This window comes from Natator depressus, chromosome 9, assembly GCF_965152275.1.
Source record: "Natator depressus isolate rNatDep1 chromosome 9, rNatDep2.hap1, whole genome shotgun sequence".
NCBI classification, from domain to species: domain Eukaryota; kingdom Metazoa; phylum Chordata; order Testudines; family Cheloniidae; genus Natator; species Natator depressus.
In genome coordinates this window covers 54,119,538-54,146,380 of record NC_134242.1, presented here as the reverse complement: position 1 = coordinate 54,146,380, position 26,843 = coordinate 54,119,538, and the positions used below count along the sequence as shown (strand labels likewise).

Genomic DNA, 26,843 nt, shown 5'->3' with positions numbered 1-26,843 from the left:
AACTCATCCCTGTCTTCCGTAAGTGCCTGGCTTTATTTTTCTTAAAGGTCAGGTGGTAGGGTTTGCCTCTTAAATCTGTATTTATTCCTCAGCATCATTGTCTGGCAGATGAGTCTCTGTTATCATAACGCCCACCTTGCATACCTAGAGCGCTCCAAGTTTCCCTCTCTCCCCTCCCATTGTATTGCACTGTGACTAGACAGCTGGTCTAACCCTTACATTCTGTTCTGATTGTTTTGCTTGGCTACAGGAGGAACAGGCCCCACATCTGATACCGGCTGGGGCTGCATGCTGAGGTGTGGTCAGATGATCTTCGCACAGGCATTGGTCTGCCGGCACTTAGGCAGAGGTAAATCAATGCATCTTTAAGGGAGCTGTCCAGAGCCAGTCCAAATGATGGTGAACTTGTTACGGCAACAAAGAGAGACGGCAGAACTTGATGGTGCTATGGGCTCCATGTAAAGTTTCCCTAGCTCTTCTCACCTGAAGAGCTAGATGATGAAATAGCCCCAATGGAAACATCCTAGTGAGTTTCACTAGCATCTCTTCCTTCCAAATCAACATCAATAAATCTGTATGGACAATTGGCCAGGGCTGTGCTAGCCAGTAAAAAGTGTTCTTGTAAATTCCTCTGCACCAGTGGAGCAGCTTGCTTTCCCCTTGTACCAGCGGGTGTTTGGAGACAAGATCATGTCATTCTGTGGGGAGGAACACCCCTAGCATTTGGATTTATTGCTATGGCAGCCTGCAGATATTCTGCTGACTGTTAGACTGTGGTTTTGTTTGCGGAGCTTTTGTAAATTACTGCAAAACCTCTTCCCCATCCCCCAAGATGAGCAGAATGCCATTTCATGTTTGAGACCCCTGAAAGTGCTAGCCAAGAGAGCCCCAAACTTCCCAGATTTGTATGCCTGAAACTTTGACGCTGGTTAAACTTGTTATACAGTAGGCAACTGTTACTTTTATTTTTAACCTTCTGCTGAGATGCCTTCCAGCCTCTCCCTGAATCCCACCTTTCTAGAAGTGACACCTGTAGCCAGCTGACGCTTTGTGATACATGGTCTCTTCTATGGCTGCTGCTGCTAAAGTTCTGTGGATTGGTAGGAGACACCTTTTGGCACTGGCATCCTGTCCTTCCCAAACCAACTGCCCCACTTCTGCAATGACTTTCTGGGCACTAGAAATTCCAATGTTCTTTCATGCTTGCGGGATTTTTGGGGTGCGTGATATTCCCTCTCCTTGGGAGCCAATGCATCCTTACAGAGAAGGGTCAATGCATGTCCTGGAATTGATTTTTACCATGTCTTCAATTCCCACCTCTGAAAAGACCCTTTTACTTGTGTTAAATGTGGTCCTTTTTTGGGATCTCCACAGGTCCCTAGTAATAAGACTTCTGACTCATAGCCTGAAGGAAGTCCTACTAAGCAGTGACATGCGGAGAAGTATACTAGTAAGTAACCTATTTTTTTTCCCCCTGCATCTCTTAGATTGGAGGTGGGTGAAAGGGAAGAGGCAGACGGATAATTACTTCAACATACTTAATGCCTTCATTGACAAAAAAGACAGCTACTACTCCATCCACCAGATAGGTAAGAGGCAGTTATAGATAGGAGTGTCCTGCCCTGGGCTTCCCTGAATGTTACAGAACAGCAACAGATTCTTCAGGTTTATTTTAGTAGCACAGCAACTTCAGAAGTAATCTACTTGTGAGAGATTGATGTAATAAAAATTTTGCTAAGGACTGTGGTAAAGTATGTCCAGATCAGCTTCTATGTTTTTGTGCTGCTGTGTATGAATGAAAAATATACAGCACTGCTTCCTATGTGGTGGTGCCTAAAACTAAGGCTATTGATTTAAGGGTTGAAGGATTTGTGACATGAAAACCCTTTTAGCCTAATGCCAGTATCCTTATCTCCCTTGTACTTGCCGTCTCGAGACGGGGGAGAATATGATGACTGTCATGCCCACAGCAGCTAGATAGGAATCTTGCAAGCAAAAAGATTGCATCAGGTGGGGGAATGAGTAGGAGGCGCTCATGAACTCCACAAGGATCCTATCTGGGTGCAAGTGTTCTAAGGATGACGGAAAAACAAAACAAAAATGGCAATGGGCCTGTTTTTGGGAGGAGCTAAGTACCTGCACTCTCGTTAGACAGTGGGAATGGTGGGTGCTCAGCACCTCTGAAAAATCAGGCATTGTTGTTTTAAATAGCATTTCCTCTGAGGCATCTGCAGTTCTTAGCCTTTTTAAGAATTCCCTTTGTCTTGTTCCTGAGTCCTGAACCCATCTTGCTTCCAGCGGAGTATGACTGAGACTCCTTTTTTGGAGCCTATTAACATGGCTTCTTAATTGACTGGGAGGACCATTGTTATAGTCACATGAAGTGCTATGATCTCTTCACATCCCTGGCAAGATGGCATGATCTGACTCCAAAGCATGTCTAAGGGCTTGTCTACACTTGCAATGCTGCAGTGGTAGCACTGCAGTGTAGACGCTACCTATGCTGACAGGAGGGGTTTTCCTGTCAGTGTACGGTAATCCATTTCCCCGAGAGGCAGGAGCTAGGTTGATGGAAGAATTCTTCTGTTGACGTAGTGCTGTCTATGCTGGGATTAGGTCAGTTTAACTACATCGCTTAGGGGTGTGGATTTTTCACACCCCTGATAGACATGGCTGGGCTTCACCTAACCTTTTAGTGTAGCCCAGACCCAAGCTGTAGCTCTTCCCATAAAATCCTTTTTTGTAACCGATCATGACTAACAGCATCAAACTCCAGCAGTAGGACACTACGGGCTGTGAGAAGGAGCAAGGAGTGGAGGCTGCTGACTAATTTGGTTGTCTACTTGGTGCAGCCCAGATGGGAGTTGGAGAGGGCAAATCGATAGGCCAGTGGTACGGACCAAACACAGTTGCACAAGTGCTCAAGTAAGTGCTGGGCTTTACCTTTTGTTCCTTCTGTGCAATGCGATGGGGTAGTTTTTTACTTTTCAGTGTGCAGTATAAAAGCAATTGTGCTGAATAGTGTGGTGTCTCAACCAAATAGTCTCCCACCTCCCTGTGAAATCAATCCCAGTGGGGCAAAAACTTGAGAGAGGAGATGGAGTTTACCCCTTGCTCCCAGGCTTGGTGGACCAAAAAGACAAGTCAACTCCAATGGAGGACAGTCCTCCAAGAATCTGTCTCTAGGTCTGGCAAGGTATTGGGCTTGCTGCTGGAATCTCTGCTTGTATTGTACAGGACTAGGTGATAAGTTCTCTTCTGGCTTTAACATCTCTGAATCTGTGTTCACATCTGAGGACTGCCTTTGCAGATCTTGACGGCAGTGGCATTCCCTAAAAGTCAAGGACAGAGGCAGTCTCACCATTTTGAGTGACTAATGCAGTGGCAGAATAAAGCGTAAACCTTTTCTTTCTTTCTTTCTTTCTTTCTTTCTTTCTTTCTTTCTTTCTTTCTTTCTTTCTTTCTTTCTTTCTTTCTTTCTTTCTTTCTTTCTTTCTTTCTTTCTTTCTTTCTTTCTTTCTTTCTTTCTTTCTTTCTTTCTTTCTTTCTTTCTTTCTTTCTTTCTTTCTTTCTTTCTTTCTTTCTTTCTTTCTTTCTTTCTTTCTTTCTTTCTTTCTTTCTTTCTTTCTTTCTTTCTTTCTTTCTTTCTTTCTTTCTTTCTTTCTTTCTTTCTTTCTTTCTTTCTTTCTTTCTTTCTTTCTTTCTTTCTTTCTTTCTTTCTTTCTTTCTTTCTTTCTTTCTTTCTTTCTTTCTTTCTTTCTTTCTTTCTTTCTTTCTTTCTTTCTTTCTTTCTTTCTTTCTTTCTTTCTTTCTTTCTTTCTTTCTTTCTTTCTTTCTTTCTTTCTTTCTTTCTTTCTTTCTTTCTTTCTTTCCTTCCTTCCTTCCTTCCCACTGTGGTGTTGAGCCCAGGGAGAGAGCTGTGTAGGAGTACCCTGTTACCTGCAGGAATTAGACATGATAATACTGCGCTGTTGTTCAATCAACAGTGTAGGTTAGAGGCATTTTCTCTCCCTACAGCATTTTCCTCACTGCTTTGATTGGATAAGCTATGAATTCTTGCAGTGAGTTCTACTGAGAGGAGATTGTGCCAGTCCTATCTTCTCTAATTCAGTATCTCGTTTAATGAAAATTATAGGGGAAATAGTGAAAGTTCTTCTCTGCTAGAACCCTGAGTTTGCTTAGTGCCTTGTAGTTAGTCCTCTATTTACTTCTCTCTCTTTCCTGTAGAAAACTTGCCACTTTTGATACATGGAGCTCATTGGCAGTGCACATAGCCATGGACAACACTGTAGTGATGGAAGAAATCAGTAAGTATAACAGATGCAGTCAAAGTTGTGTGCCCTGGCTGCAGGATGTATGGAAGGAACCAGGAGAGCAATTGCATTATAACACAACTAAACTTATAGTAAAGGCCCTTTCCAAAACCTCAGCCAGGTGGGTTAGAAACAAAGGGTATGCCTACACAGCGCAAAAAACCCCACAGCTAGCCTGTGCCAGCCAGCTTGGGTGTGCAGGTCTTGGGCTGCTGGACTGATTCATTGTTGTGTAGACTTCTGGGCTTGGACTGGAGCCCGGGCTCTAGGACCCTGCAGAGTGGGAGGGTCCTGAGCTCGGGCCAAGCCTGGAAGTCTACACAGCAATGAGACAGCTCCACAGTTCAAGCTCTGCAAGACCAGGCCAGCTGTGGGTTTTTCTTTGCTTTGAAGGTATACCCAAAATGGGAACTACTGCTTTTAGAAGAAAAAAGCAAAGCCTTAGAAGCAATGCTATTGCTCTTATGGTAAAGCCTGGATTGACTGGCATGTGAATTCTGGCTCTGGAGAGAAAAATAGCTAGCCCCGAGACAATGTTTAGGAGCTACTTGAAGGTTGGTGTTGGCAAATCCGTTTTGTGACCACCAGGGCTGGCCTTACCATGAGACGAACTGAGGCGGCCGCCTCAGGTGCCAAACTGTGTGTTGGGGGGTGCCACTAGGACCCTGAGTGTAGAAAATTGTATCTGCTGCTAGTTCATATGTATTCTCTGCTCTAGATGCACAGAGATGGTGAAGTGCTGTGCTGGAGGAAGGAGGGCACAAGACACACAACAGGCAGGAGAAAAGATGAGGGAATAACAGAAAGCAGCAGGAGCTGCAGGGAGAGAAAGGAGGAGCCGCCTCTTATGTACCTCTCTAGCACCCCTAGGAGCCTAGACTGATTAACACCAGCTTCTCAAGGAGCTTCCTGTTTCCTGCTGCTTCCCTGAACCCACTTGAGGAGAACAGGCAGTCAACTGAAGTAGTAGGAGCCAGTTTGGCCCTTAAGACGCTGATATCTTCCCTCCCTCAGGCCCTGCCACCAGCCTGCTTATTTGTCCCCTTCAATTGAGTGTTCAGAGCCACTATAGCTGGCACAGAACAGCAGACATGAGTGAAAGAAGAAAACCCCTCTCTGGGGCAGCATTCAGAGAAAGAAAGAAAGCAAAGGAAGTTTTCCTATCTAAGCAGGAAGGAGCTCTCCTAAGATACATACACACAAATGTTCATGGTGAGCGTTCTGGCCCCAGTGAGGATGTGAGCGGTGAGGAGATGCCTGATCTTCCAGTTAGTCAGAGTGCAGGTGACCTGGCAGCTACTGCAGCATCCCTGTCTCCATTTCAAATGGATGTAACCATGCACATTCCTGAAGAAAAGTGTAGATCAGAGAAGAGTGTGGTGGAGGCGCAAGAAACAGCTGCTGTTGAGTTTAGTTCCTTAAGTCTAGATGATCCAGGACTGTGGACCCACTTGAGCAGTAGCCTGAGGGACTTCCTTATACTGCATGGGCCACAGCAAGTGAAAAACTTCATGTTCCCCAAAGACAATGAAAATAGAAGTTTCCATCCAACGCATTACTGGCGTGAAATCCCCAATGGTGACAAAGTGGAGAGGCCATGGCTTATGTACTCAAAAACCCAGAATGGTGCATACTGTTTTTGTTGCAAACTCTTCCAGTCTAATGTTCCAGCCACATTGGGTTCTACAGGAACAAGGACTGGAAAAATCTGGCTAGAAATTTGGCATGCCATGAGAAGGCAGCAAATCACCAGAGAGCATTCCATAGGTGAAAAGAGCTTGAGATGAGACTAAGGTTAAAGGCCACCATAGATTGCATCAGTCTCTCTTTACTGGCAAAATGTTCTGAAAAGGCTCATTGCCATTGTGAGAGTGCTTGCTACCCAAAACATAGCACTGCGTGGCACTTCAGATCAGCTGTATGTGCCAAACAATGGAAACTTCCTTAACATTGTGGAGCTGATGGCTAAGTTTGATGCTGTACTCCAGGAGCATCTAAGACGAGTCACCACCCAAGAAACGTACACACACCACTACCTTGGAAAAATAATTCAAAATGAGATCATACAGTTACTGCAACAAAAGTCAAACAGAAGACTGTGGTAGATCTGAAGTCATCAAGATATTACTCTGTTGTTCTGAACTGCATACCTGACATCAGCCATACGGAACAAATGGTGTGTTTTGTAACAACAACAGAACTTAGTGAAAATGTCCCTGCAGTGGTGATGGTCAGAGCATTTTCTAGAATTTACTGACATTGATAATACTATAGGAGCTGGTATGGCAAATGTTCTTCTTAAAAAGCTGGAAGATACGGGAATTGCGATAGCTGACATGAGGTCAGGGTTAGGATAATGGTGCCAACATGAGAGGAAAGAACAGAGGAGTGCAGACAGATCCGAGAGTTAAACCCTGAAGCTTTTTTGGTCCCATGCAGTTCTCATTCATTGAACTTGGTGGTCAGCTTCTAGTGAGGCTGCTGAATTTTTTAATGTAATTCAAAACATCTATGTATTTTTCTCTGCATCAACTCATCGATGACAAATTTTGAAGCAACATCTGGGAACATCCTCTCTCACACTGAAACCACTGAGTGCCACATGATGGGAAAGTCGAGTGGAGGCTTTAAAGCCTATCAAATACCAAATTGGGAAGATATATGATGCCATAGTTGCCATTATGGAGGATAATGCTATGACAGGAACTGTTTGTGGGAGAACAGTGGCAGAGGGAAATGGAATCACCAGAAACATACATAATTTCAAATTTCTGTCTGGCTTAGTGTTGTGGCATGACATACCGTTTGACATAAATGATGTAAGCAAGAGACTCCAAGGTGTTGACCTTGATATATCTGGAGCAATGGAACAACTGAACAAAGCAAAGTCATACCTACAGTCTTACCGGTCAGATGAGGGATTTCAAAACGTTCTGAAGAGTGCACAGAACTTGGCAGAGGAACTTCACACTGAAGCTATTTTCCCATCCATTCAAGAATACAAGAGTCACCAAAGAAGAAGACATTTTGATTACGAGGCACGGGATAATCCCATAAGAGACCCCAAACAACAATTCAAAGTTGAATTCTTTAACCAGGTGCTAGATTGTGCAATACAGTCAGTTTTAAGAATGTTTTGTGTGTGTGTGTGTGTGTGTATATATATATATATATAAATATAAAATATGTATAACTTGTATATTTGGGATGTTATATGATATTCCAAAACTCCTCACTATACCTGAAGACCTACACCCGCGATGCAGCGCAATAGAGACAGTGACACATGAAGACATGTGCGATATTGATGCGAGTGATTTAGGTGATGAACTGAAAGCCCTTTCAAGATACATTTCAGCAGGATCAATTCCAAAGGCTGTTCTGGATTATATGTGCATAAATAAGATGACCACCCTCTTTCCAAATGCTTTTGCTACTCTGCGCATACTTCTAACACTTCTTGTAACAGTTGCCAGTGGAGAACGCAGCTTCTCCAAGCTGAAGTTAATAAAAACACATCTACGCTCCACAATGACACAGGAGAGGCTGGTCGGCCTTACAGCCATCTCAATGAGCTAGCCCAGACTGGACCTTCAGCAGGAAGCAGTTCAAATCTTTGCAGCCAAGAAGGCATGGAAAGCACCACTTTGATTATTCAAACAGATAAAAATGCCAGTGTTTACTATGCAGACAAGAAAAGTTATATTTGCTGTTCAAGCGTTTGAAAGTTGAGTGTTACTTAAATTTTTCGAACAAGGCATTTTAAGTTGTTCTCCTTTATTGGGGTAGGTAGCAGAGCAGTACCATGAGAGGAGTAGAACAGAGGAAAGGCAGAATTGAGACCTTTCAAAGTTTTGGCCCAAGCGAGGGGGAATGGGGGCGTCATTTGAACGCCCCACCTCAGGTGCCAAAACGTTGTGGGCTGGCCCTGGTGACCACGTTGTTTGTAAATGGTTGTCTGTCTGTTTCTCTTGGAATTGAGAGTTGCACTGTCTCTACCAAACAGGAAGAAAACAAGAACAAATTTGTTGAGGGGGAGGAAAAAATAAGCAAAATTGCATTGAAAATCCCTTGCCAGGGAGGGAGCAAGGAGAGAGTGAAGGAAATACTGGCTAATAAGAGATCTTTTAGAGAGAAATGATTAGCTGTTCCTTTCTGGGATGGCAGAAAGAACTGGATGGCTCAACACTGGTAATCAGCAGTGTTTAATCTGACAGTTCATAGTCCCAGCACCTTTGGGCTTGCTGCATCAGTTATGAATGTAAAAAAAATTGCTTGAGTCCTGGCACCTCTTTCATTACAAATTAAACACTGGTAATCAGCCTTGGAAACTTTCACCTGTAGATCACTGGTTCAGATCAGCTGTAGGTCAGTAGTGGCTAAAATTGATCAGCCTGTCAGGGCATTGTGGCCCTAGAGTGCAAGTGTTTATATTACAAAAAACCTCTGTCCTTCAACAGTCTCTGCAGAAACACCAAGGATTTGAGGCCCTGACTCAGCAAAGTACTGAAGCACCTGCTTAACTTTAAGCATGTGAGTAGCCACATGGAAGTTATGTACCTTAAGTGGCTTGCTATGCCAGGGCCTGAATGGGCATGGAGTCTGAACTAACCTTTCCTCTCTAGAGGTAATGTGTTCAGGGTAGGATTGAGGGACATTAAGAAGGTATGGGGAAGCTGTAACTGTTGCTGCCTGTTGTTTGAGCTTCGTTCTGCAGGGCTGTCGGGCTGATGCTTTATAGAAGCAATATATTCCCTAATTTGTAAAACGCTTTTGAAATGCTAATGATTAAATGCTATTCCCAGTCACTTCAATCTGAAAACAGTTAAATAAATCTGTTGATCTGCATTTATTCATATGAGTGTTATTAAATAACAAATTGTTCTATCGATACCAAACACCTAAAAGATATGCAGACGGTGATACAATTCAGAAGTTAATGGTGTTTTCCACAAATGTAGAAATTAGCAGTTAACATTTGTACTGTACAGCTATTCTTTCCAAAGTGAATAGAAAATGTCTTTTGTTAGAATGGTGAAAAGCATTCATCCATTTTCCTTTCTGAATTAGTCCATTGTATCAAAAAGACCAGGGTGGTGGTGTGCTGTAAAGAGACATTAAGAAACCAGGAGAGTGAAACTAGTGAGAGAGAATTGGCAGATGTCATGGCAGCAAAGTCATATTGTCAAATTACTGGAACATGCTCTGAGTAAATCACTTAAACCTAAATCGCTGTTAGGAAGTTTCAGTTTAAAGGAGGCTGGGACATAAGGAGCACATGAGATCAAAGATAAAGAATTTCAGATCTATAAATGGGATGAAAGCACAGAATGGTTGGAAATAACTACATCTAGGTAGTGATTTGTAATGCAACAGAGCAAATAGCTGCAATAAGTGTGACATGGTTTTCAGACTGCTGGCAGGAAATTCTTGGAAGGAAAACCAAATAATGCTTCTGAGGATATGGAATAAATCCAAAAAGTTTTACAGGATGGTCAGATCAGTCCACTAACCCAGCGATGGCAAGTGAAAAAATAAATGGACTCAGATAGAAGTACCTTAGAGAAGGGTCTGCAAATAGCCCAGACAAAAAGATGTACTGCCCAGCCATTCATATCCCGAGTATGATGCAAACAAGTGCCTCCAAATGCTTCCGTTCCATCTAGTGCATTTATTCATTGTGAATGCCGTGTCCTTATAGTACCTTCTCTTGGTCCAGTTGGGGTATAGGGTCTGGCAAACAAGTGTCCTGCTTGAACTGAAGACGCCTGGAAGTACTTACACATGCTGTGCCATACATGGCTGTAGCTTCTTGTTTGGGCCACCTTTTCTGTTTTGCATTTGTTAATCTGTATCACTTTACCATAAAAAAACCCACAGTTTTCTATGGCGCGGTAGACTTGGCAAGTGAGGCAGTAAGGCCTAGAGAAGTGTAAGTGGGGGTAGGGGTCAGAAACTCCCAGGTAATGGGAAAATCTGTCACTGAGTTGCTGGGTGGCCTTCAGCAACCTGGTTAAACTTTCTGCCTCAGTTTCCCCATCTGTAAAATGGGGGTACTCAGTGCTCACCTCACAGGTGTGCTGTGAGTATCAGCATTTGTACAGTACTCTAAATGGACAGCTGTTCGTGTTAAGTGTCACTGTTAAAACATGAAGTCACCTTGATATGTAAAGTGCCTCCCAATTATAATAATGTTTTCCCTCCTCCACTCCCCTTAGGGCTCTTAAAGTAGCTTCTGAATGATCCCTGACTTCACAGCATGCATTGTGTTTATAGTATCCCTCACATTACCCTCCTAGGCAGACTCCACTTGTCAATATCCTCACTGGTATGGTGCAAGCTGGGAGGTCTCATGGAGTGGAAAATTTGGGATTGCTTGGAAGCTATTTTGTGGAACCAGACAACCCAAAAAAGGTATTAGAACTGAAAGCTTTCTTGAAATACCCCTTATTGTAGACAACTCTGCTGCTTGTAAAGACACTGTCATGGTTTGTCATAGCCGATGCAGGTGTGTTTTGTTTTTTAAGGGACCTTACTTAACTGAGGTTCCAGAATTTTTGAACACTCCCAACACTTTTGGATACCCCTGAAATTGCCTCTTGGACTCCTTTCACCTGACTTGCCTGAGCTTGGCAAGAATACTTGCCAGAAATCCTGTGTTTTGTCGTTGAAGACTAAGTACTTCAATGGGTCCCTGTAAGACTCTTAGTGTGCCTATTTAGTGCTCCGTTTGTATCTTATTACAGATGAAGACCTCCTGTGTTCAACCCCAGTGTCCTGACCAAATTACAACTCAAGCACTTACATTCTTTCTACCTAAATTCTCCCTGTGATTTGAATTGCATAGTTCTGCCTCTCCTCACAAGTGTACTGTTTAATCTTGCTGGCACAGGGCAGTTGCTGGTTCCTGCATTGCTGCCCTAAAGATAGCTGCTTTTTAATGGTGCCCCAAGTGATCCCTGTGGGTATGTCTACACAGCAATAAAACACCCATGGCTGGTCTGTGTCAGCTGACTTGGGCTCAGACTGTGGGACTCTAAAATTGCAATGTAGATGTTGGGGCTCTGGAACCCTCCCCGCTCGTGGGGTCCCAGAGTCCTGGCTCCAGCCTGAGTCTGAATATCTGCACTACAATTGTAATAGCCCTGCACCCCAAGCCCAAGTCAGCTAACACAAGCCAGCCATGGGTGTTTTATTGATGTGTAGACATACCATGAGTGTTCTAAGTGCTTTGATGTAAAAGGCTTGATGTACAGTATTTCTAAAATAAGTTTACCAGAGGGTTCTGGAGTGAATATATAATTCAAGCAAAGCGCTTGCTCTTTAAACCAGCTGCTTATTTAAGTGTCATGCATCTCTGAGAAATTAGATGGCAGTTTCTGTTGAGCACTGAGGCGGTGGGAGCGGGGGAATTAGGGAGGGGAAGTACTCATCAAGGACTAGAAGCTGTTTGATGCTTTTCCTGAAACCATTTCTGCTTGTGTGTGTGTGCTCCCTTTCTGTAGGAAGGTTATGCAAGTCCAATTTCTTGTGTGCTGGGGCTGCAGTATTCCCTGCTGCAGAGTCAGACCTGTTCTATAATGGGTACCCGGATGGAGCAGAGGTTACAGATAGGTTGTCGCTATGGAAACCATTGGTGCTGCTGATACCTCTTCGCCTTGGGCTCACGGATATCAATGAAGCTTATATTGAAACACTAAAGGTAGGGGAATTAGTGCTGTTTGGTATGGCCATGGATGAGCAGACTTCCCGGTGTTTTACTGCTGAGCGCCAAGGAACAAGTCTTGATTAGGTCAGGTGTAAAACTGGTTCTGGGGCAAAATGTTCGTAAGTACCCAAGTTCCAGTTGCAAGAGAGACATTAGTGTTTAGGTGCCTAAGTCTCCTTGACAATCAATGTGACTTAAGAGCCAAAGTGGTTAAGTCACTCTTAAAAAAGAGACTTAGGTGCTTCTGAGAATTTTACCCAGGATCTAATCTCAGTCCCTACCTGTGTCTGTACCCAACCCAAGCCACTAGAGCATTCAGCATGACTGCCAGTCTCTGCTTGGCAGCAGTCTGAGCTTTAAGTGCTATGTGCTGCAAGTCCACATCTGGCAAGTCAGAGCTGTGTGTGCTGCAAATCAAATTTAGGTGAGCAGAATTCTGGGATTCCAGACCAGCCCTTGGAGCAGCCGAGGCTGGCAGAGATCAGATTCTGAGGGGCACACGTTGACTTTGTGAAGAAGGTTGCACAGTATCTTGCTCTAACAATGGTGTCAGTCCCTCAGCTGTGTGAGTATGGGCACTCTGAATTTAGGGTGGATACTTGGCCTGAATTCACTGAATTGTGCTTGGATTCAGCAACATGGATGCTAAATTCTCTCATCCATTTCCCAAGAACATTCAGAACAATGTAACTCCCTTGGGAGTGCTATTGCAGATCCATTGACAAATGATTTAGGGTAAAATCCTGACCCTATTGAAGTCAATGGGAGTTTTGTCATTGACTTAGTGGAGTGAGGGTTTTGCTCAGTTGCTTGTGGAATTTGTGACTATAGTGCAGATTGCACCATGTCATGTCCAGAGTCTCGTCTCTTCTCCTTCCTCCTCCTGCCCCTTTTTCTTGGTCTATTTCTCCCCCAGGGCTCTAAGGCTTCTCTGAGCCTCTTTCCCTTGAAGTTTACATGTTGCAGCATCCTTCCCTCTTGGCAGAGACCTTCTACCATAAACCGTTGCTTCTGCTGCTGGACTTGCTCACAGTTCAGAAGCCCAGCATGTGCCAGTATCACAGTGATTGCCTTTGAGTTTGATTTCTGATCACTTGCTCTAGTTGCTGCTGCCTGCCAGCTGCTCATGTTCAGTCTTGCTTTCCAGCACTGTTTCATGATGCCTCAGTCCCTGGGAGTGATTGGAGGGAAACCCAACAGTGCTCATTACTTCATTGGCTATGTAGGTGAGTGACTAACCAGCCTAGCTTTGTGCCATGTTAGGGAGGTGTCCAATCTGTCTTGAGATGTCTGCCCACAGATAGGGGAGTGACTGCAGAGCAATGCAGCCCTCCCAAACTTGCCCTCACTTTCCCCAGAGTGTTGTTCCCCCCTTTACTTTAGAACAGCTTGAGGGTGCTGTGAGATAAGCCTCCTTGTGAGAGAGGATCCAGGGGTGACTGCAGCCGTGGGTATAAGCTCTCTTACACAAACCCTAAAGTGCTATTCCTTGTGGAACATTCCTTACGTAGAATTAAATTGTAGCAGATGGGTCGGTCTGTCTGACCTTGTCCTAGATCCAGAGCTGACTTCCCTTCATGGGTTTGTGTAACTTGTTTACCCTCTCCTCCCCCTTTTCGTTTGTGAGCACGTGTCTGTTTTCCTCTTCCTTCTGTTCTCCAAATCATGAGCCGATTATGAAAGGACAAAGGCTGTGTTAGTGACCTTTATGCATGCATGCATGCACGCACTCACGCACAAGGTGCTCATCTGGTGTGACATACCCTGTTAATTTCGCCTCTATTTGTCCAGGTGAGGAGCTAATTTACTTGGACCCCCACACTACACAGCCTGCAGTGGAACCCAGTGACAACGGCTGTATCCCTGATGAGAGCTTCCACTGCCAGCACCCGCCCTGCCGAATGAGCATTGCTGAACTCGACCCATCCATCGCAGTGGTGTGTACCTGTGACTTATTTCTGTCCCAGCTGTTGAGAGCTTGACCCTGTCTTTGCAGTTGTGCCACTGTTAGCAGCTGGAACAGTCTTTTTCAGCCTTCCCTTCTTTTCTGGCTGTTTCCTCTCCCTATAAGTCTGCTGATGCAGATCCTATTTACTTGCCAGTCCTATTGGCAAATGCTTTGATACCCTGACTAAGTTAAAACTTTGGTCAAAAATAACTCTCTCCTGCATGAAACAATTCAGTAGCGGGGAAAACTCCCTTAAACTGCTACATCTACACAGTGACTAATTGCTAAGGGTCTGTCATGCAGTGTGGCAAGTGCTACAGGCAACTCTGAAATAAAGCGAATGCATCGATGATAAGGCCATTGTGGAGAAACTAAATGAATTCTTTGCATCGGTCTTCACTGTTGAGGATGTGAGGGAGATTCCCAAACCTGAGCCATTCTTTTTGGGTGACAGATCTGAGGAACTGTCCCAGATTGAGGTATCATTAGAGGAGGTTTTGGAACAAATTGATAAACTAAACAGTAATAAATCTCCAGGACCGCATGGTATCCACCCAAGACTTCTGAAGGAATTCCAATGTGAAATTGCAGGACTATTAACTGTCATCTGTAACCTATCATTTAAATCAGCTTCTGTACCAGATGACTGGAGGATAGCTAATGTGATGCCAATTTTTAAAAAGGGCTCCAGAGGTGACCCCAGCAACTACAGGCCAGTAAGCCTCACTTCAGTACCGGGCAAATTGGTTGAAACTATAGTAAAGAACAAAATTGTCAGACACATAGATGAATATAATTTGTTGGGGAATAGTCAACATGGTTTTTGTAAAGGGAAATCATGCCTCATCAATCTACTAGAATTCTTTGAGGGGGTCAATAAGCATGCAGACAAAGGAGATCCAGTGGATATAGTGTATTTAGATTTTCAGAAAGCCTTTGACAAGGTCCCTTACCAAAGGCTATTAAGCAAAATAAGCAGTCATGGGATAAAGAGGGAAGGTTCTCTCATGGATTGGTAACTGGTTGAAAGATAGGAAACAAAGCGTAGGAATAAATGGTCAGCTTTCAGAATGGAGAGGGGTAAATAGTGGTGCCCCCCAGGGATCTGTACTGGGACCAGTCCTATTTAACATTCATAAACAATCTGGAAAAAGCGGTAAACAGTGAGGTGGCAAAATTTGCAGATGATCCAACACTACTCAAGATAGTTAAGTCCCAGGCAGACAGCGAAGAGCTACAAAAGTATCTCGCAAAATTGAGTGACTGGGCAACAAAATGGCAGATGAAATTTAATGTTGATAAATGCGAAGTAATGCACATTGGAAAACATAATTCTAACTATACATATACAATGATGGGGTCTAAATTAGCTGTTACCACTCAAGAAAGAGATCTTGGAGTCATTGTGGATAGTTCTCTGAAATCGTCCACTCAATGTGCAGCGGCAGTCAAAAAAGCAAACAATGTTGGGAATCATAAAGAAAGGGATAGATAAGACAGAAAATATATTGCCTCTATATAAATCCATGGTACGCCCACACCTTGAATACTGTGTGCAGATGTGGTCGCCCCAGCTCAAAAAAGATATATTGGGATTGGAAAAGGTTCAGAAAAGGGCAACAAAAATCATTAGGGGTATAGAACGGTTTCCGTATGAGGAGAGATTGATAAGACTGGGACTTTTCAGCTTGGAAAAGAGGTGACTAAGGCAGGATATGATAGAGGTCTATAAAATCATGAGAGGTATAGAGAAAGTAAATAAGAAAGTGTTATTTACTCCTCCTCATAATACAAGAACAAGGGGCCACCAAATGAAATTAAAAGGTAGCTGGTTTAAAACAAACACAAAGTATTTTTTCACACAACACACTGTCAACCTCTGGAACTCCTTGCCAGAGGGTGTTGTGAAGGTCAGTACTATTAACGGGGTTCAAAAGGGAGCTTCATGATAGATTCATGGAAGATAGGTCCATCAATGGCTATTAGCCAGGATGGGCGGGAATGGTGTCCCTAGCCTCTGATTTCCAGAAGCTGGGATTTGGTGACAGGGCATGAATCACTTGATAATAACCTGTCTGTTCATTCCTTTTGGGGAACCTGCCATTGGCCACTGTCAGAGGACTGGATACTGGGCTTGATGGACCTTTGGTCTGACCCAGTATGGCCGTTCTTATGTTCTTATGGAGATCATAACAGTCCCAGCATTCACTCCAGCCCAAGGGTATAGTAAAGGGTACCTAGAGAGAAGTTGCCTCTTCTGTACCCGACTTTATCTTCATGCAGTTGTACTTACAATTGCCTTTCTGACAGAAGCCTAATAACTCCTAGGTTCTGCCATCTCTGAATTGCAGTCTGGATTTGCATCCTGCCTTGTGGTGAAGTAGATGACCCAAGCATAGGTGCCGACTTCGTGGGTGTTCCTCTCATCAGCTCCTGTGCCTCCCACCCGCCAGCAGCTCCGCTGATTGGCACCTCCCCTTCCCTCCCAGCACCTCCTGCCACTGCAGTTCAGCTGTTCTGTGGCATGCAGGAAATGCTGGGGGGAGGAAGAGAAGCAAGGGTGGGGCATGCTCAGAGGAGGGAAGAGGCAGGGTGGAGTGGGGATGGGAAGAGGTCGGGGGGGGGGGGGGGCTTGTGGGAAGGGGTGGAGTGGGGGCAGAACCACTGGAAAGTTGGCACCTCTGGACCCACGTGCAGTTGTGACACTCTGTTTTCAGGTTTGAAATGTCTGAACTGTGTCCAATTGGGCTGGCTCTGTCCCCATATCACTTCCATCATAGAAGATTATGGTTGGAAGAGACCTCAGGAGGTCATCTCGTCCAACCCCCTGCTCAAAGCAGGACCAACCCCAACTAAATCATCCCAGCCAGGGCTTTGTCAAGCCGGGCCTTAAAAACCTCTAAGGAAGGAGGTTTCACCACCCTCCTAGTGAAATAGTTTTTCCTAATATCCAACCTAGACCTTCCCCACTGCAATTTGAGACCATTGCTCCTTGTTCTGTCACTGCCACCACTGAGAACAGCCTACCTCCATCCTCTTTGGAACACCCCTTTCAGATAGTTGAAGGCTGCTATCAAATTCTCCCTCACTCTTCTCTTCTGCAGACTAAATAAGCCCCGTTCCCTCAGCCTCTCCTTGCAAGTCATGTGCCCCACTTGAGACCATAGTCAGTGTTTCCAGCATTGGAAGAGACTGGCCTGAGTAAGTCAACGAGAAGTAGCCAGTTTTGCTACATCTGAATTGCAGTTTAAAGTCAGGTAGCTTGAACTACAAAAAACATTCTCAAAGTTTTGGCTCTGTCACTACATGAAAAACAAACATTTTTATTGGCATAGCTGACATTCAGAATGTATATTTCATATAATTGCTTGGCATTACTCTGTGAGGCTTTGATAGACACTATCCACAAATTGTTTTGTTTTTATTATAAGCTAATAAAGATTGTACAACATTTCTTTTTAGGGCTTTTTCTGCAACACAGAGGAAGACTTTAATGACTGGTGTCAGGAAATCAAAAAGGTTTGTGTTCAGCCATGTCACTGGTAAAGGGCATTGTCTACATTATTTTCCAACTTCTGCAAATGCATCCAGCACGCTCTGCAGGGTGACCACCTTTTAAAGAGTACACAACTAGTTTAATCATTAAAACCAAAAAGAATTCAGTCCCCCACATTTAACTAGCAAACGCCTGAGAGGTGATCTTCTATGCCTTGCCTTGAAGGCCAGCAGATTGGCACCGTCTGACCAGTGTGGGGGGACTAGCTCAGTTATGATCTCTAAGCACCCTTACAACCATTAATGTGTGAAGCTCTGCAAGGCTGAAAATAGGAGTTATCACTTCAAAAAGTTATAATCACTTTTAGAAAAATTAGGCAGGTCTGTGAGTGAGATTCGTGACTTGCCCAGGGCATCACAGGAAGTCTGCCAGAGACTGGGAAAGACTCCTGGTCTCCTCAGTCAGTCCCCACAGCAGCAGTTTATCAAAGTAGCAATGAGAAAAGGAATTGAAGTGCACGACAACCTTCTGAAACTGCATAAGGAATTTGGGGTGAGCAAAATAGAATTACCCAGCTTGTAAATGTCGGACAATGAGGCTAACACCCCTGCTAAAACAGGGCACTGTGGGATCTCTGTGGAACACAAGGAACACCCTTGGTTTATTCCTTGGACGTATGTGGGGAAGGAGGTAGATGGGAGTCTCAGGTCTGTACAGTAACCATGCCCCATCCTTACCTAATTTGAGATCTGGTGGCTTTAACAGTCCCAGGTGGTAGAGATACAGTTAAGCTGTGGTTTAGTTAGTTTGGGGCTTAGAAGCTGAACCCTCAGAACTAATAACTCATTTAGCTTGAAGAACAAATATAACAACTCCCTGATGATGTCTTCAGTATTTCCCAAGGCAAGCCCTACTATTTGCTCTGGATGCTGTGAGGCTCTAGTTCCTCTTCTTGGTGCTTGTGTGTATTCTGCTCTCAATCTTCACACCAGAAATCTCTACACATGAATTCCCTTTAAAATAAGTACTCTGCTGTACTGCTCTTCCAGGACCTTTCCTTACCAACTGGGAGGAAGGCCAAAGGAATTATAGATCCTCTTTGCCATCCCTTGCTGTCGAGTGACAGAAACCAGCTAGCTGAATGCTCCCTTCCAGAAAAGGCAGGGGTTTAAAGGTAGAGAAGAGGAACATATTAGTCAGACTTTCTGTCAGATTCTTCACGTTTCTTCCAGCTCCTGAGTGAAGAGGCTGTCACTACTATCCTTGATTGGTGATGTGTTTGTGCTAACAGGCTGGCTTCTGTGTTCACTCCACAGCTGTCCCTGCTAAGAGGAGTTCTGCCGATGTTTGAACTGGTAGAACATCAGCCTTCACACTTCTCCAGCCCTGATGTTCTGAATCTCACACCAGGTAAGGCCCAGCCATCTGGTCGTTTTTGGTAGAAAACCCCTGGGGTGGGCTTATCTCTTCAGCTTCCTTGAAAGCTTGCATGGTTCTTCCTGTTGGAACTGCATGATGACTTTTGGCTCTTTGCTTCCCTGAAGCCTAGAGAATGATTTGGCACTCTAGAAATAGAAACTGCCTTGGAAAGAATGACTTCTTTCAGTTTCCAGTGTTATTGATTTCTTCCCCTTTGTGCTAACAGGGCTGTGGTGGGTAATTGGCACATGCACAGGAGAAACAACTGCCACGGAATTCCCCTGCCGCCAGTCCCTGTGTGTGTTTAATAATAGGCATGGACATTGCAGAAGCATTTAACAACTTCTTTGAGTGATGTCCCTCTGGGTGCTCCACTGTAGGCGTGCGTGCGTGTGCCCCTGCACTGCTGATCAGAGAATTTCAATTACAGTTTGTCCCACCTGTGCATGTGTGGCTCCCAGCCTGCCTTGTAGCTAGTCAGCGTGCATGGGCATTTCTTCCTCATGTCCTTCTCAACGGCCCTAGGCTAGAGACAAGCTTAGAGGTGTCTGTTCACAAATTAACTCCTGATAGTTTTGCAAATTTCTTTGTTTCTTGAAGCCCCTTTCTTTTAATATTTGTTTTAGTTGGCCATGCCAAAAAAAGAAAAGGGGGGGGGGGGGAACTATGCCTCCTGCCAACCTGGGTGGGGCGGAAACCCCCCTGGACAAGGGTATGCCTGGCTTCCTAGGCTTCCAAAAGCATCTGAGCTTTAAAGACTCCGTCCTGGTAATGGACAGACATTTGCAGTGTGTTCGCTGCCTTGGGGGAAAAGCACAATCCACAAAAGTGTGGCTGGTGCCAGCAGCTAAAACCCAGGTCTAGAAAGGACAGAGTTAAGGCTAAAACTCCTGCTCGTAGAATCAGTCCTTCAATCTCTGAAGTCCCGGAGTGAAGGATCACCGCAACCTTCTATGTCGAAGGCAGGTGATCTTAAGGAATTTACGCACTCATGAAAGACTGGTAAGAAGAGGTCTGTGAGCCCACATAGCGAGCCCAGATCAAGCTGGAAACGTTCTCTGGCTCTATCTGTATCTTCGGTACCGATGGCGTTGAAGCCATCGCTACCCAGGGCACACACAGTACTGACCCAACAGGCATGGGCAGAGAGATACCGGTACCATGAGGGCGAGACAAACATAGTCGATCTGCCCCGGTGAAGGCTACGTCAAGGAGAGCACTGGTATTGATGCTGGTGTGCGTGGCACAAAAGGACCATATAGCCAGGTCTACATCGCCAACTCCTTTGGTGCAGGCTCCTTGGCACTGGCAGTCTTCAGCACTGATATTGTCTGTACTGTTACTACAGGTGCACACTGGACCTCTCTCTGAATCTAAGTGTGATAGGTTTGGTCACAGGGATCCCCTTGGGACTGTCACCTGGTGTGCTGAGATTACCTCTGAGCCCATTTTCCCTGCCAGCTTGGGACTCCAGAACCCTGCCTTGTTGAGCCAGACACACTAGCCTGCTGCAACACAGACCCAGGTCTGGTCCACACCCCCAAAGCTGCAGACTTTAACTAAAAACTGCTCAGCAGGTTACTTGCCTCCAGCACCCAGACTCCCGGCTCCCATGGGATCCAAACCCCAAATAAATCCATTTTACTTTTGTGTAAAGATTATACAGGGTAAACTCATAAATTGTCCACCCTCTATAACACTGATAGAGATGCACAGCTGTTTGCTCCCCAGGTATTAATCACTTACTTATTAATAAACAAAAGTGATTTTATTAAGTATAAAAAGTAGGATTTAAGTGGTTTCAAGTAATAACAGACAACAAAGTAAGTCACAAAGTAAAATAAGACACACAAGTCTAAGCTTAATACCTTAAACTGAATACAGGTAATACCTTACCCTCAGATGTTTCAATAAGCTTCTTTCACAGACTAGACTCCTTCCTAGTCTGGGCCCAATCCTTTCCCTGGTACAGTTCTTGTTAGTTCCAGCAGACCTCTTAGGTGGAAAACGGGCTTTGTAATAACTGCCCTTCTTTGTTCTGCTCCACTCCCTTTTATAGCTTTGGCACAAGGCAGGTGTCTTTTTTCTCTCTGGGTCCCCACCCCTCCTTCTAAATGGAAAAGTACCAGATTTAAGACGGATTCCATTATCAGGTGACATGGTCACATGTCCCTGTGAGGCCTCATTCTTAATTACCCATGGACTGGCCCACATGTATACAGGAAGGCTTGCAGGTAAATGAACCATTTACAACCAATTATCCTAATCAATGGGAGCCATCAAGATTCTAAACCACAATTAATGGCCCACACTTTGCATAGTTACAATAGGACCTCAGAGTTATACTTCATATTTCTAGCTTCAGATACAAGAATGATACATGCATACAAACAGGATGAACACACTCAATAGATTATAAGCTTTATAATGATGCCTTACAAGAGACCTTTTGCATAAAGCATATTTCAGTTACATCCTATTCACATTCATAAGCATATTTTCATAAAGCATATGAAGAGCAATGTTACATCAAGGCACCGGACTCGCCCCTTCTCAGCACTGGGACCCTGGTACCAACCTCGCCAGGAGCAGTGGACGTAATGGTGTCTCCATGCCATGCACTGCCTCTTTCCCTTTCCAACTCGGATAGCGAGCCGGGAGGAACTGGGTTCTCATCGGTCATCTTACCCACCATACAGACCCCAATCCCATCAAGAGTACCAGGGGTACCATGCAGCCCTCAACCTCCCTGGTATGGGCAACCGTGGACCCAGCCACCAGCTCCCTACCCACAGTGTCCCTACTGGGACCTTGGGCTGCCCCAGAGTGTAATTTACCAGCAGGCAGAGAGATGTCCCCCTTCAGTGACAACATCAAGGGCACCAGACCTGCCGGAATTTTTGGAAGAATGGGAAATGGAGGCAGAAAAGGAAGAGGCCCCTCAAACTTACCTCTCATCATCCTCACCTGACGAGGCAGTGATGCCTCCCCCGCCATCTCTGGCGGACGACTTTAGGTCGTTCTGGGACCTAATTCAAAAAGTGGCTGAGACCCTGCAAGTGCAACTACATGCAACTACATCACAAGCTGGTGGACATTCTTCATTCTTCTACCTCTGCCAGAGTAGCCCTCCCAGTTAACAAGGTGCTCCTAGACCCTAATAGGGTCATATGGCAGGCCCTGGCATCCATCCCACTGACGTGTAAGCAGGTGGACAAAAAGTACTATGTGCCTGCAAAGGACACCGATTTTCTATTCACCAGTTTGACTCCAAATTCCATCATAGTGGACATGGTCAATTCAAGGGGTCATCAATACCAATTTAAATCTACCCCGTATGGCCGAGATGGGAAATGTTTGGATTTTGGCAGAAAAGCCTATTCTTCGGCCACCCTCCAATTTCGAGTAGCTAACTATCAGGCCCTAGTGGCCAGATATGATTATCAGAACTATACAAAATTAAACTCCTTTATTGAGCAGCTTCCAGATAGATACAAAGACCATAGAATCATAGAATAACAGAGTTGGAAGGGACCTCTGGAGGCCATCTAGTCCAACCCCCTGCCCAGAGCAGGACCAATCCCAACTAAACCATCCTAGCCAGGGCTTTGTCAAGCCTGACCTTAAAAAACTTCTAAGGAAGGGGATTCCACCACCTCCCTAGGTAACACATTCCAATGTTTCACCACCCTCCTAGTGAAAAAGTTTTTCCTAATATCCAGCCTAAACCTCCCCCACTGCAACTTGAGACCATTACTCCTTGTCCTGTCATCTGCTATCACTGAGAATAGTCTAGATCCATCCTCTTTGGATCCACCTTTCAGGTAGTTAAAAGCAGCTATCAAATCCCCCCTCATTCTTCTCTTCCGCAGACTAAACAATCCCAGTTCCCTCAGCCTCTCCTCATAACTCATGTGTTCCAGTCCCCTAATCATTTTTGTTGCCCTTCGCTGGACTCTCTCCAATTTCTCCACATCCTTCTTGTAGTGTGGGGCCCAAAACTGAACAAAGTACTCCAGATGAGGCCTCACCAATGTCGAATAGAGGGGAACGATCACATCGCTCGATCTGCTGGCAATGCCCCTACTTATACACCCCAAAATGCCATTGGCCTTCTTGGCAACAAGGGCACACTGTCGACTCATATCCAGCTTCTCATCCACTGTCACCCCTAGGTCCTTCTCTGCAGAACTGCTGCCTAGCCATTCGGTCCCTAGTCTGTAGCAGTGCATTGGATTCTTCCGTCCTAAGTGCAGGACTCTGCACTTGTCCTTGTTGAACCTCATCAGATTTCTTTTGGCCCAATCCTCTAATTTGTCTAGGTCCCTCTGTATCCTATCCCTACCCTCCAGCGTATCTACCACTCCTCCCAGTTTAGTGTCATCCGCAAACTTGCTGAGAGTGCAATCCACACCATCCTCCAGATCATTAATGAAGATATTGAACAAAACCGGCCCCCGGACCGACCCTTGGGGCACTCCGCTAGATACCGGCTGCCAACTAGACATGGAGCCATTGATCACTACCCATTGAGCCCGACAATCTAGCCAACTTTCTACCCACCTTGTAGCGCATCCATCCAGCCCATACTTCTTTAACCAATTCTTGGCCATCATTAAGGAAGACCAGTTAGTTGCAAAAACGTTTCTAGCGCACATTGGATGCGGCCAACATGGCAGCGTGCTCTGTCTCCATGGTGGTGGTTATGAGGAGGGTGTCTTGGCTCCATTTGTCTGGCTTTGGCCAACACTCCAGGGAGACATGCTGCTCCTCCTGCAGAACAAGGGCTTTCTTTACATCTTTCCTCCATTCCCTGTATTATTAAAGGTGCTGCTGAAGATAAAAAGGGAAAAACCAAATATTCTGATTGCTCCTACCAGACCCAGAGAGACATGATTCCCTTGCCTGTCCCAGCTGGCATGATGTCCTCCGGTGACCCTATCAATCACCCCATGCCGTCTGTCACAAAACAGGGGTCACATCCTTCACCCTAATCCTTGGATCCTACATCTCAAAGCATGGCTTCTTCATGGTTCCGGCACATAAAAGCATCTTGCTCAGAGGAGGTGCAGGAGGTACTACTGGACAGTAGAAAGGGTTCTACTAGTTCACCTACCTGCAGAAATGGAAGAGATTCCAGATACGGTGCCAGTCCAAGTCCTAATTCAGCCACCTTGCCAGCGATCCTGGACTATCTGTTATCCTTACAGAAGTTGGGTCTCTCTGTTGGCTTGCTGAAGGTTCACTTGGCAGCAACTGCTACCTTCCACCAGCAAACAGATGCTACTCAATCTTCTCTCACCCAACTATGAAGAGATTTCTGAAAGGTATAGCAAAACTTTTCCCACAACCCAGGACCCCTACTCCCTAATGAGACCTCGCCTAGTGCTAAAGGACTGACTAGACTGCCATTCGAACCCAGGCCACTTGTTCGTTAACTCACCTTTCCATAAAGATGGCGTTCCTCATCACCATCACTTATGCCAGAAGGATAGGGGAGATAGCAGCTTTGATGGCACATCCCCCATTTACAGTGTTCTTCCCGGACAAGGTCACACTCAGAACACACCCGAAATTCACTCCCCAAATAACTTCTGCATTTCACATGTATCAACTCTTTTAACTCCCAATATTCTATCCAATACCTCATATGGACAATAGGGAGTCCATCCTCCATATACTCTGGGAGAAGAGCTTTGGCCTTCTATTTAGGCAGGGCGAAGGCCTTCTGAAAATCTCCAAGACTCTCTTCCTTTCTGTTATGGATAAATCAAAGGTGCGGCGATGTCTGCTCAGACATTGTCCAAATGGGTCTCTAGCTATATTAGACTCCCCCACCAATTGTGTGTGTGTGGGTGGGTGGGGGGGGAGGGTGTAACCCCCCTCATCTTCAATAGCCATACATTCCACAAGGGCAATCTCCTCGTCGATCGCCTTCTCTAAGGGTATCCCCATATCCGAGAGATGCAGGGCAGCTACACAGACCTCTGCGCATACCTTTGCAGAACAATATGACATTCTGAGTGATTCAGCTTCAGACGCCCAATTCAGGGCCACTGTACTATCATCTGTATCAGACTTGACTCTAAAGTCCCAGCCTCCTGCGGTGGGTGCTGCTTGGGAGTCACCTAGTGTGGAGCACCCATAGGGATGCTACTTGAAGACTAAGGTACTCACCTTGTGCAGTAACAATGGTTCAAGATGTGTCCCCCTATTGGTGCTCCATGACTGACCCTCTGACAGTTTATTTTGGCGTTCTCTATATGGCTCTGCGGTAGAGAAGGAATTGAGAGGGAAATGCCCATGCACGCTGACTAGACTCATGGCAGGTGGGGAGCCGCGTGTGCAGGACAGACTGCTATTGAAATTCTCTGAAGAGCAGTGCAGGATGCAGACACACCTATAGTGGAACACCCATAGTGGAACACCCCCAAGGAGACATATCTCAAAGAACCACTGTTACTGCACAAGGTGAGTAACTTCTTCTGCCAAGAGGAGTATCTGTGGACAAACATCTCTGTAGTTACCAGGAACTGGATGTGTCTTGTCATTTGTACGCTGTGCTCTTATCTATTTCTCTCTGCTGTGACACTCAGTTCTGTCACTGCCTGTCTCACAGCTTCCCTTAGCTCGCACTGTTCATTCTTCCTTCAAGAAAGCTTTTCCTTTCCCTTATTTTTAATCCTTCAGTTCAAATTTTCCCTATTTCCCATCTCTTGTTCCTCCCTAAAATGTTGGAATGGGCTGCTCACCTTCAGTTCTCCCTCCCCTTACCAATCCATTATTTTTTTCTGCTCATCTTATTGCCACAGCCCTCACTAGAATTACTGATTTGCTTGTGATTTTAATTCAGTCTCACTTTGGTCTTAGTGCAATCGTTGGCCTCCTTGAGATACTGGCTGCTTTTTCCCTTATTGCCTCAGTTGAGAGTACTTCCCCTTGGGTATTTTCTGTATCGATACATCCATGCTCTTGGTGCACATATGGGCTCTCAATCTAGTTGGAACACTGGAAAGCAGTAATCATTGGGCTATTGTATGTGCTCCCTCATACAACTGAATGTGCCACAACCCAGAGCCCCACCACTTCTTAGTTGACTAGTGTCCTCTGTTCCTGCTGTGCAGTCAGCATTTCACTAGCTGTTGGTTACTCTGGTGAAACCTAAAACAAACATTCTTGTTGCTTTAGATAGTGTTGGTCTCTGCAAGGTCCACTCTGTTCCACTTCTCTCCCCCTCTGAGTTTTCCCCTATGGTCAGCTCCAAATTTGGAGGGTTCAGTTGGCATGCCTGCTGTAATGGTAAAACTGTCATAGACCAACACACACACTGCCTTCAGTGCTTCTGTGCTGGGCATTCACTAATGCCTGCTCCATCAGCATGGCCTGCACTCTTCAAATCAGTAGGGAACATGACTCTGCATCAGTTGCAGCTCCCTGACAGAGCTGGCCTCAGCTGAGTCAGTAACATCTGTGGTGTGGTGTTGCCCTTTCCTAGTGTTGTGGGTCAAAGGCATTAATAAAAGGAAATCTTTCGTCAACTCATGTTGGGATGTGTGACATCTCCTAATACTAGCGACAGCGGATTGAGTATGGTCTGTATGAAGCCTCAAGACAGCACTGGTCTATTCTTTCCAAAGATATGGTTGAACCCAGCCTCTCTTTAATCAGAACTTTCTCTATATTGTGTACAGCATATATATTTATGGGTGTATAGAGTCTATACATTTGACACTTCTACATACAGCCACTAGATGTTACAGCACAAGGTTGTGCCATATTAAGGCTATTAGACACAAACTATCCAGCGCTGAGGAACATACTATTTAGGGATAGCTAATATATTCTGTGCCACACATACTGTAGGTGTAATGTGGATTGTCCATTGTTACTTGCTATTAAAGCATGCTCTGTCCTCTTCTTCCCCCCCCTCCCCAAATCCCTCAGTCAGTCGTGCCCCCC

General features: G+C 45.1%; 1 protein-coding gene and 1 long non-coding RNA gene across 3 annotated transcripts in view; one reads left to right on the top strand and one right to left on the bottom strand.

Annotated features, from left to right (window-relative positions):
* Positions 1-26,791, bottom strand: part of LOC141994125 (uncharacterized) — a 34,881-nt gene extending 8,090 nt beyond the window's left edge. Inside the window, exon 1 of one of the 2 annotated variants that reach the window (XR_012641028.1) lies at positions 23,448-26,791. This is a non-coding gene — a long non-coding RNA (uncharacterized LOC141994125). Of the gene's footprint in view, positions 1-3,108; positions 3,509-23,447 lie in introns of those variants that run through there. The other variant, XR_012641027.1, reaches the window with a different exon arrangement.
* ATG4B (autophagy related 4B cysteine peptidase) overlaps positions 1-26,843 on the top strand; it is a 45,661-nt gene that overhangs the window by 16,806 nt on the left and 2,012 nt on the right. The window contains exons 4-12 of the mRNA XM_074964201.1: positions 251-349; positions 1,488-1,589; positions 2,853-2,925; positions 4,228-4,307; positions 11,819-12,015; positions 13,169-13,247; positions 13,813-13,958; positions 17,432-17,488; positions 18,782-18,875. Of these exons, the coding sequence (XP_074820302.1) occupies positions 251-349; positions 1,488-1,589; positions 2,853-2,925; positions 4,228-4,307; positions 11,819-12,015; positions 13,169-13,247; positions 13,813-13,958; positions 17,432-17,488; positions 18,782-18,875 (927 nt within the window). The remainder of the gene's footprint in view (positions 1-250; positions 350-1,487; positions 1,590-2,852; positions 2,926-4,227; positions 4,308-11,818; positions 12,016-13,168; positions 13,248-13,812; positions 13,959-17,431; positions 17,489-18,781; positions 18,876-26,843) is intronic.